The sequence below is a fragment of the Poecilia mexicana genome, unplaced genomic scaffold, assembly GCF_051168715.1.
Source record: "Poecilia mexicana isolate PSO_F unplaced genomic scaffold, ASM5116871v1 scaffold_2, whole genome shotgun sequence".
In the NCBI taxonomy this organism is placed as follows: domain Eukaryota; kingdom Metazoa; phylum Chordata; class Actinopteri; order Cyprinodontiformes; family Poeciliidae; genus Poecilia; species Poecilia mexicana.
In genome coordinates, this window is record NW_028263371.1 from 38,333,726 (window position 1) to 38,344,831 (window position 11,106).

At 44.4% G+C, this 11,106-nt stretch overlaps 1 protein-coding gene across 1 annotated transcript; it reads left to right on the forward strand.

Annotated features, from left to right (window-relative positions):
• Positions 1-1,410: 1,410 nt before the first annotated feature.
• rpgra (retinitis pigmentosa GTPase regulator a) lies at positions 1,411-11,027 on the forward strand. Its single transcript, XM_015007565.2, has 11 exons — positions 1,411-1,486; positions 1,824-1,886; positions 2,020-2,178; positions 2,271-2,420; positions 2,509-2,667; positions 3,307-3,462; positions 3,820-3,944; positions 4,687-4,896; positions 5,204-5,696; positions 5,774-5,853; positions 7,390-11,027. Exons 1-11 carry the CDS (start codon positions 1,411-1,413, stop codon positions 10,558-10,560), a joined length of 4,842 nt encoding a protein of 1,613 aa, XP_014863051.2. The 3' UTR covers positions 10,561-11,027.
• The last annotated feature ends 79 nt before the right edge of the window (positions 11,028-11,106 follow it).

The window sequence follows — 11,106 nt, forward strand, 5'->3', positions numbered from 1 at the left end:
CAGAATGACGGTTAAAAAAAGCGTCAATAGCAAAGAAAGAATGGCTTTTCGTAACAACAGTACACAGAAGTTACATGAAGAAATTTAGCAGCAAGACACGTGTATTCAGTATGTCATTTTGATGGGTAAAACTCTATTGAGACGCTCCTGTCACCGCAACCACACCGCCCTCTAGTGGTGTAAAATTACACAACAATAACATTTCAGAAACGCCAGCCTGCGCTCCCCGTCGGACCGATGACTCCAATCGTCTTCCCGGTTAAAGGAAGAGGAGCGGACCCACATCCGAGCACATGTAGCGGTGTCTGGGTCCAACATGGCCATGACGACATCACCATCGGGCAACGGAGAGAGAAAGAAAAAAGTTTAATATCAGAGGGTTTTTAAAAAAAATCTTTTTCAACCCTCTTTATGTTACTTTGAGTAGGTTCGTCGGTTCAGTATCCCCAAGTCCTAGTTTTGGTCCGAGGTCGCTCAAATAAAAACCTTAAAATTTTAATGCTTTGAAAACGAGCGCCACCCGCCCCCCACATACAACCGTAGCAAGTAAAAAAGACCTTTTTAAACTTTTCCTTTCTCTACCATTTAAGATTAAAAATGCTGTAAGCCTCTGAATTAGTTTAATTTTATTTTAAGGTTGTTTATTATTATGTTTTGCAAGCCATATAGTCGTTTATTTATCTATGCCAGATCCATGGGTCGCACGAGTCCAGCTTAGTCCAGTCTGAGCTCTCCCTGATCTACAGCAGCAGTCTGCACAGAGCTGCTGACCGGGGAGAAGGGAGGAGATGCCTGGCCGGACCGATGCAGACATACCTGGTGAGAGGCACCAAGCCTAGTTAGAATAATATAAATGTAGGAGCGGACATCCTCTCCTCCTTAAAGTGTCAGTTTCTGCATTTCTACCGTGCAAACCTTGTAAACCTGTTGCTATTTCTGTCCGCTGCTGCTTAAATCTCCTGAGAGTTGACAGCAGCTTGTGCTGGGATTTGGCCGGTGTTAACTTAGACAACTGCGGTAACTTGCTGACCTGCTTAGATTTGAAGCACTGTTCTTGTCAGGGCAGCAGCAGAGAGGTGACTCACACAGACTTTTTTTTTTTACTACCCTCCCCTCTGCCCCCCCCCCCCCCCAGAAACAGGAGCCATCTTCACATTTGGGAAGAGCAGCTTTGTTGACGATGTCCCCAGTCAGTTCTGGTTGAAAAATGACCGCCTGGTGGAGATATGCTGTGGCAAAGAGCACAGTGCTGTGATCACAGGTACACACACACACACACACACACGCACGCACGCACGCACACACACACATTTCAGTCAGAAGCGGATTTCTGACTGTATTTTTTTGCTGAAAAAAAAGTAAATAAAAGCAGACTTTTGTTATAATTCTGCAGAAAATGGGAGGTTGCTCATGTTTGGTGGTAATACTGGTGGCCAACTGGGACTGAAGATAAAACCAGATGCCAATAAACCAACCTCTGTGAAAGGTATCCATATAGACCAACTTTAGTAAGTTTTTATTACTAACATAGTGTCTTGCATGGAATATATATTTTGTGTTTTGGGGGATCTTATATAACATATAATGAGTATATAATTGTGTTTTAGGAAAAAAAAAATCTGAAAAAAAGTTCAAGATGTAAGACAATGTAGCACGTTGTCTCAGGACTAAAAGCTTTGTTGCTTGGTTTAATGACATTTCAGAAAACATGAAAATGCCAATATATGTGGACATTTCAGTCATACAGTCGTGACATCTTAAACATTCAAATGCAAAGCACTTTGTCCTTGTTAGACTTGTGTAACAGTCTGTTTACTTCTCAGCCTTGAAGCCTGAAAAGGTGAAGCTTGTGGCCTGTGGGAGAGATCACACGCTTGTCTGCACACGTAAGATGCAAAACAAAACAATCTCAAACGTGGATTTGTCATATTTCTGCATTAAAGCCAAATATTTAGTTCCTAACGTGTCTTGTTTTTGAACCGGTGCTTGTTTTGTATTTTTTTAAATGTTTTTTTCCAGTTCAGCACTGTGTCTGTGGGGCTGGCAGGAACCAGAAGGGACAGCTCGGCTTGGGCCACAAGAAGAACACGAAATCCTTTCAGCTGCTGCGTCCGTTTTGTGAGTCGGCAGCGGTCAAAATGCTCGCTGCTGGCAGCGGCACTTCAGCTGCCTTAACAGGTCTGATTAGTCGTAAAAAAAAAAATAACAAAAGGAAACCATATGTAGACTGGTGTTAAGCTTGATTGGCTCTCCTCTGTGTGTGTGTGCAGAGGAAGGGAGGCTGTTCATGTGGGGAGACAACTCCGTGGGTCAAATCGGTTTAGGGGACAAGGCGTTTGCAGCCGAACCTAGAGAGCTGAATGTGGGGCAGGCGGTGATGTGGGTGTCCTGTGGGCATCGCCACTCAGCGTTTGTGACAGGTACGGCGCTGCTGGACCAAACCCAGACCCGCTCTGACCCAGTTGGACCAGACTTTTATCGCTTTATCCATCAATAATTCTGTTTCAGCGCACGGCGGACTTTACACCTTTGGTGAAAGCGCAAATGGACGACTCGGGCTCCAGGTGGGGCAGCTGGCTAATCACAGAGTCCCCCAGCAAGTGCAAGGCATTATGGGAAGTGTCATTCAGGTGTGCTGTGGAGGGGAGCACACTGTGGCACTAACAGGTGTGTTGACAGGATAAACTGAAACGGCAAAATCTCTTTCCCTTTACAATTAGATAACTCATCTAGTTTTAAAAATTACAATTCTGTCTCGCCGGTGGTTTAAAATGCATGTGAACATTTCAAATTTGTGGAAAATTGGTTTAAAAAGGGACTAGTGTTACTAACAGTAATATGTTAATATGTTCCTTGCAATATATGTTTAATTTTTGTTGCAATTTTATGGAGAAATTGCATAAAACAACAGAGAAAACTGTTAAAATGTGTGTTCTTGGTACCTCTATAAATCAATCGGTCGGTCGGTCAGTCAAGTTGCAATTATTTCATCATGAATAAATAAATGATCACATATACTTTATGAATACCTCTGTCTCTCTGAATCATCCTCTTCTGAATTAATAAAGCGATGGTTCGAAACACTGCTGGCAAATATCACTTAAACTTTGCTCACTATTTTTAATTCATCTCACTGAACGAAAAGTTCAATTATCGTTCTGAAACGAGAATCAGTGAACCGGTAAATCGAGTTCAAGCACGCCTGATTTATACTTTCGTACAGCAGACAAGTAAATTGACCATGAATTGTGACTGGTTACGTTTCTCTTCTCTTGTGCTGCCATGTTTGTCTCCCTCCTGAGCCAGAGGAGGACGTGTACACGTTTGGCAGAGGTCAGTACGGTCAGCTGGGCCACGGGACGTTTGAGTTCGAACTTCATTTGCCAAAACCGCTGGAGCGCTTCCACAACAGCAGCGCCAGACGCGTCGCCTGCGGAGAAAGCCACACTGCTGTGATTACAAGTAAACCAGCTATCACTCTTGCCGTTCGAAAATGCTATTCCCGTTTCACTCCTGCAGCTCCGCATGCATATTTGATGTGCTGCGAACGGCAGGAGCGATGTGATCGGATGTTTTGAAGCAGAGTTATGTGGAGGGGTTGTGAGCAGTCAGCGTGTTATTGTAAAGTTATTGCAAAATGACAAAAAAAAAAAATTCACTTAGGTGTTACCCTCATTCTCGGTACTCGTTTTGACAGGAGAAACAACATAAATGACCTGAAATGTTGACCTTGTGTTCCTTTTTTTTTTTTCTGGGGGGCGGGAGGGGGAGCACCTATTTTATTGTCAAATAATGCAAATTTGCCTGTCTCCTCTCCAGATGCTGGACTGCTCTACACGTTTGGTGATGGCCGTTTTGGAAAACTGGGGTTGCAGCAGGAGAACTTCATCAACCAGTTCAGCCCAACGCTGTGCACCCGTTTCCTGAAGTACAGCGTGCAGTCGGTAAGTTAGGAGTCTCGCAAACTGAAAATATCAATGGAAAAACCCTTTAAAAAGTCAGAATTATTATTATAAGTATTTGTTTTAGTGCCTCAAAAACATATTCTCACCTTGTGCATTTATTTTTTTTCCACACTTTCTCAGGTTATACCCACATCCCGCCCTAATTTTTTGTTTGTTTTTTTTTTGTAACTATCCAATGCAAAAATAGTAGTACATGGTTGTGAAGTGGAAAGAAAGTCATCAATGGGTTAAAAAGACTTTTACTAAATAAAATTATGCATAGCCTCTCTGTTTGTTCAACACTTTTCAAACTGATGCCTCTAAAATAAACTCCAATGCACTCAATTGCATACAAAAGTCGCCTGTTTGGTGAATAGAGTCCGACTGTGTGTGATTTAATCTCAGTATAAATCCATTTGTTCTGTGGGTGATATGAACATTAAACAAACAGCATCATGAGGACCAAGGAACACAGTGGGGAAAGTTTGAAGCAGAGTTAAAATATAGAAATAGATATCTAAAGTTAAAATCTACAACACAGTAAAACCTTTTTAATGTGTTAGAACGGCCCAGTCAAAGTCTGAGAATCAGTGGAAAGACTTGAGATTGATTGATGTTCACAGATGCTTTGCCCTAAAAAAAAGCCCATATCACAAAAGTACGTGGTTGTAAGCTGACAAAGTGTGAAAAAGTTAAAGGCTAACACAATAAATAAGCTACTACGTGTCTTTCATACATTTAGGTGTCCTGCGGTGGTCACCACACTCTGGTTCTGGCTGTCCCCAGACCGGCAGCACAGAGTCAGGGTGGAGAGTCACAGAAGGATGCTGCAATTACAGACTATTTCTGGGAGTCAGACGACCCTGAAAACCTCTTCAAAGACTCTCCGACGGACCCAGCTCCAGTCGTCCCGCTCTCAGCGCTGGCCGCTCGGGCTCGCCACAGAAAAAAAGTGAGAACCTAAAACCCACACAGTTTTCATTTTAAACAGCACAATCATGTGGGACGTCCAGAAACACGTCTGTAAAAATAAAAGGCTTCTGTATCGCTCCTGCTAAAAAACCTTCAATAACATAAAAAAAAAAATCAACAATAGTAATGCCACAAAATCTGATTTAATTAAAACCTGGAAGTATTTCTCGTTTGGTTGCAGTCCCAGTTTAGCTCCAGCAGGGAGCGGTGTGACTCTGCAGTGTTGTGTGGAGGCTGCAGGGAAGAGTTTCAAACCTTTAACTCTGAGATTCTTTCTGCGTTTTCAGAAGAGCTTCGTGGAGCTGTTTGGAGAGTTGCCTCAGACCCAACCTCGTCCTAATTCTGGCTTCCTCAGCACCTCCTGGCAGACATCCAGAAATATCCCAAACCTGAAGCGGCTTCCAACGGACGCTCCCACCCCCACCTCCTCCCCCAAAGCGGCGCCAGCAAGCCCGCTTTTATCCCCCAGATCTCTGTCCGTATCCTCCAAGCCGCCAAGCCCACGTTCACAATCATCTCTCTCATCTCGGAGTAAAGCCTCCACCGCCGTCTCCTCCAGGTCCAAATCCAAAAGGCTGCCCTCTTCTGTATCTTCATCCACGTCTAGAGCTAATCACAACTCAGGGAGTCCTGCCTGTTCTGAAGAGGCTGTGAGGAGCGCAGCACGCAGAGCCTTAAATGATGATGATGATGCTTTCCCTCCCAACACACCCTGCAGCCCTAACAGACCCCTCATCCGTGTTTCTGATAATAACCTGGACCAGAAGGGACCACAAACAGGTATTTTGAACGGATACATTCGTCAAGCAAGTAACTAAAGTATCTGCAGTCAATAAAGTCCCTTCTTCTTGTTTCAGAGGGAGAAGCTCGAAGGAGACGGCTAATCTCCCAAGATGTGGAAGACGAGAGAAACCATGTGGATTTTTTGCCATATATGGTGAGAGGAGAGGTTTTTATTAGCTTATGCAAGGGTGTGATGTTTGATGGAGGAGGTGGATGTAGCACGGAGTCATTAAAACTCACTCTGCTGAGCGTCGTTATCCACTCCTGGTTTCTTCTTTCTGCTCTAAATTATAAGCACTTCGGGGCAGGAAGCAGCAGAGTTGAACACTCGCCGACTTTTCCAGGAAACCTGCATACCTCAGCATATATACTGTATACGTGTGTGTAGGCGCGTGTGTGTGTGTTTGTGTATTCTGGAAAGCACATGGGCCGCAGCAGTTTCCCACTCAGTTTAAAACTGAAGGGAAATGTTAAATTGAATTGTGATTTCTCAGGTTTCAGCATTAATTAAGCTTTTCAGAGTGTGTTTACTCAAGAATGCACACGCACAGCCGCGCACGCGCGCACACACACGCGCGCACGCACACACACGCACGCACGCGCGCACACGCACGCACAGTGTTTCTGAAAAGCTGGCAGCAGCCTTGCCACATCTCATCAGTGTTTCCACAGCCAGCGTTGAAGCAAGCGGTGACAGAGTCTCCTGCGTTGTTGTTGTGTGCAGCAGGTTTGTCCAACATGTGGCGTCCAGTGGCCCAGTCCTGTCTCACATGGAGGGTGTGAATGTACAGCGGCGACAGACGCTGTACATGAGCCTTAGATTTAGTGGATTATAAGCCAAATGGAGTCTGAAAGTCACAAAATGTTAAGCTATGGATAACCTCTTTGCATTTTGCTTCCAGTGACCTCGACTTTCTTGTAATCTTTTCCAGTCGCCTTGACATTTGTAGTTTGCCTGGTATTTTTGGAAGGTCTGACAAAGTTTTTCTATGAATTTGACTTCTTCTTTTATTTTTTATGTTTTTACCTGATGTTTGTCCTGTAGTCATTACTGGCAGCACCCTGAGCAGACGAACGGTAAAAGTCATGCCTTAAAAAATAGGAAATAAAATACTGGAAAAGACCAAACACTGGACCTGATATTCGCTGTTGGCACCAAATATCTTATTTTTGGTGGTAAAATGCTATTTTACATGTCAAGCTTCAGGATATTTTTTATAGTTTTGGCTATAAAAGTGAGAATCTAAACCGAGGGGTTTTGCACTGCTGTAGTAAAAACATTGTTAGCTGGTTAAAATAAAAATGTATATTAGTTTTTAAACAGAAAATTTGCATGAATATGAATATTACGCATCACGTCATCTTATAACCCATCTAAGGAGCTTAGAGAAAATGCTGCAGTTTTTTTTTTTTTTTTTTTTTTTGCACAAAAGTTTCTTTGCACTTATTCTTAAAATATACCCCAGCAATTTAATGTATTTTCTAAACAATGTATCTATAATTATAATATTTTATGCATTGATTCATGGAAGGTTATATTAAAATTATTAAAATGTTTATTAAAATGTTTAACTCCGTCGTTAATAGCAACATTTATAGCTCAGTTTTGTGTTGGGAATCTCCTTTGTTTTCCTGTTTACACATTTTTACAATCTAAATTAAAAAACAAAAATTCAATCCTGTCTTTTAGGAAACCAGAACCGGGAGAGTTCAACTTGCCAAAGAGCTCGAGGCTCACGGAGACCAGAAGAGTGGCCGAAGCTCGTCCAAAGGCCTCAAAGCAGAGCTTCTGACAGGCTCCGGAAAGGAAGAGGAGTTGTCACTGAAAAGCAGGAAGAAAAAAGCACGAGTCACATCTCAAGACCGTCAGGACATTAACAACAGCAAAACAAAACCTCCAGAAGTAAAAGACGGTCAAAGCAAGCTCTATAAGATAAAATCGACAAAACCTGACAGGAAAAGTGCAACAACACAACAACCTGCGCCGATAACGATGACCAAAGTAAGTGAAAAAGGTGAAAAAGATCAAGTGGCGGAGCACTCTTTTAAGAAAGAACTAAAAGTGACTCCAAAAAGAAGGAACATATCGTCTTCCTCAGACAAGATCAGCTCAACTCTAAAGGTTACAGATAATAAGGAAATAACCACTGAAAACATCTCAAAGGATGATGCTGTGATCCAGAATAAAATCACTGATCTAAAATCCGCCGAAGTGAAGAAGCAGCAGGACAAAAAGCGACTCAAGTCCACTCCGACAAAGAAAAAGGTCGAACGCACATCGAGAAATATTCAAAACACAGCAGTGCCTTCAAAATCACAAAAACTTGAAGCTGCAGAAATTACTAAGCCTCCTCAGGCTGTGGGTTTAAGTGTGAAATCAACACCTGTGAAGGTGATTAAACCCAAACCAGGCAAAAGTCAAAGCAAGCTCACAGAAAAACCTCCTGCTGAAGGTAAAAGCATCAAAAAAGGTGACAAGGATGGGTTAATATACACAAAACGCACGACGGGTGAAACTGAAGGCAGAAGGTCAGAAAAACAGAATTTACTTCAAGAGAAGAAGAGAAAGAAGGAAGAAGAACCTAAAGTGAAACAGAGAAAAAGAGGGAAAGAAGACGGTGCTGATGTTGGCTCGGAACGTAACGGCAAAGCCAAACCCGGGATTAAAGCCACCGAGGCTCCCAGCCAGATCTCTTCACATCACGAAGACGCTTCTGAAGTCTCGAGCAGCGCCGTTTCCTCACAAAGCCCCACAAGAACCAGGGCTCTTTCCGTCAGCAGAGCTAAATCCTTGCCGTCCTCCGACCGTCCTGCCGCAGAAACACTTCCACCTGAAACACAAAGGAAAGAGAACGAAGACCTGCCGGAGGGAAAACAGACGTGGGGAGAGATTTTGAGCGATGCGGCGTTTCTTCTGCCCGCTGCGGGGGTCGCAGGCGCAGCTGTCGGCCTCCTGAGCGACGCCGTGACTCGTGTGGAGGCTTTCCGGGCCGACAGCGACAGAGATGCCTCTCCGGAACCTGAAACACCGAAAGTCAAACAGAGCGCAACTATGCGCCCGTCCTTCTCTGCGACGTTGCATTCGGATTCAGAGGACAGGGACGACAGCACGCAGAAGGACGCTCAAATGAGCATCTTATCGGATTTAGGAAACGAAGCACATGAGGAGGAATTCGAGGATCCATCAGAGCAGGAACCGGCTGAGCAGACCAGGAAGGAGGAAACTTTTGAAAATAAAGAAGGAGACGAGGGAAGCTCTGAAGAGGAAGATGATTCCAGGTTGACTGAAACAAACACCGGTGATGAAGAGCACGATGAAGCGCTGGGAAGTGACGTGGGAAGCAAAAACGAGGACGAGGAAGGAGAAACCAGCGAGGCTGCAGGGGAGAGTGAACCTGGAGACGACGATGACGACGAGCGAGATAGTGAGTCAGGAGGAGAGGAGAGCGAGGGGAAAACAAGCTCCAGCGTTCAGGAGGAAGGTGAAGAAAGTAACAACAGTGACACAAAGGATGCCGAGAGTGAGGAAGAAGAGAGCGGCATGGAGACGGGTGAAGGAGTGAGTCACTCTGAGGCGAGTGAGGCAGCCGAGGAGGACGAAGGTGGAAGTGAAGAGCAAAGTGACGATGAGAGCAAAGGAGAGGAAGACAGTGAGGTGAGTGAGGATGAAGAAGATAAAAGCGGTGAAGGATCCGAGAGAGAGCATAGTGAGAGTGAAGAGGAGGAGGAGGAAGAGGAGGGCGGGGAGGGAAGTGACACGGCGGTGTCTGAGGAAGAAGAAAGCGAGGAACTGAGGCAGTCTGATGAAGAGCAGGGAACTGAGAAAGAGGAGAGTGGAGGAGAGGGGGAAGAAGACAGTGAGGAAGAGGAGGAGGAAGGAGAGCTTTCTTCAAGTGATGAAGAAGCTGAACAGGAGGCTACAGAGGATGAGGAGGAAGGAGAAGGGGAGAACACAGAGGAGGAAAATGAGGAAGAGGAACAGGGGAGCACAGGGAATGAGGAAGATGAAGAGAGCAAAAGCGAGGAGGAAGAGCAAAGCATGGAAGAAGATGAGGAAGGCAAAGAGGAAAGTATCTCTGCTTCTGAGGAAGAGGAAGAAAGTGAAGATGACCATGAAGAAGAAGAGGAAGCAAGTGAGGAAAAAGGAAAGGAGAGTGAGGAAGAGGAAGAAATAGATGATGAGGAGGAGGAAGAAGCAGATGAAGAGGAAGAAGAGGAGGAGGAAGAAGAAGATGAAAATCAAGAACAAGATGAACAAGAAGAGGAGGAAGAGGAAGAAGAACAAGAGGGGAAAGGTGAGGGCGAAGAGGAAGAAGAAGAGGAGGAAGAAGAGGAAGAAATGGAAGAAGATGAGGAAGAAGAGGAGGAAGAACAAACGGAGAAAGGTGAAGTGGAAGAGGAGGAGGAAGAAGAGGAGGAAGACCAAACGGAGAAAGGTGAAGTGGAAGAGGAGGAGGAAGAAGAGGAGGAAGACCAAACGGAGAAAGGTGAAGTGGAAGAGGAGGAGGAAGAAGAGGAGGAAGACCAAACGGAGAAAGGTGAAGTGGAAGAGGAAGAGGAGGAAGAAGATCAAATGGAAGAAGATGTGGAAAAAGCGGAGAAAGAAGAAGAAGAGGGTGAAGAAGAAGAAGAAGAAGAGGAAGAAGTGCAAGAGACGGCAAAGAAATGGAGGAAGAAAGAGAAATCAACAGGCTCAAAGGGGGCGGAGCCACCGTCTTCTTCTTCTTCTCCTTCAGGGAAACGGAGAGAAGCTCCCAGACCCGCTCCAAGGAGCAAACAGAGAGACGCAGAGGAGAAGAAACCAGAAGAATCCAAGCAGTTCTGGACCGACGTTCTGCCTCAGTACCTGGACCTGCAGTGACTCCTACTGCCTCAGCCACAGATACTGTTGCCATGGCGATACATGCTGGTTTCTGAACTGGGGCTTCCATGCCTTAAGGTGGACACTCGTCTGTGGCCATCTTGGACTTTCACTTTCCAGAGGAGAGGCAGGAAATAGTTTTGTTGTTTTTTCTAGTGAGGAAAGTTGATACTTTTTGAACATGTTCTGTTGCTGCCTCCTGCTGGACGTCAGTATTATTGCACTGTAATAATGCGCAAACGCATTGAGTCAATAATTACCCTCACTGCGAGTCAAACTCAATCAGTTGCAGTTGCTGGTGTTACACTACATGACACACAACCAGGAAAACAGTAAAATCAAGCAATACATCAGAATGTGCCTGGCTGTAGTGCGTTGCTTAAGTTTTCTCTCAATAAATCACAATATCAATGTATTTCAGCAATTTGATTCAAAGGGCAAAACACATAAAACATAAATTCATTACACATTAGCCTTTATTTCTGGAAATTTTAAATATAATTGATCAGATTTTCCTTCCACATAACTTTCCATGCTTATGCTTGG

Excerpts from the sequence above, each read along its gene's own strand:
- rpgra (XM_015007565.2), top strand. The coding sequence starts at position 1,411 with ATGTTTGGTGGTAATACTGGTGGCCAACTGGGACTGAAGATAAAACCA. Across the intron at positions 2,421-2,508 it reads CCACTCAGCGTTTGTGACAG|CGCACGGCGGACTTTACACC; the intron begins GTACGGCGCTGC and ends ATTCTGTTTCAG. Across the intron at positions 5,697-5,773 it reads CCAGAAGGGACCACAAACAG|AGGGAGAAGCTCGAAGGAGA; the intron begins GTATTTTGAACG and ends TTCTTGTTTCAG.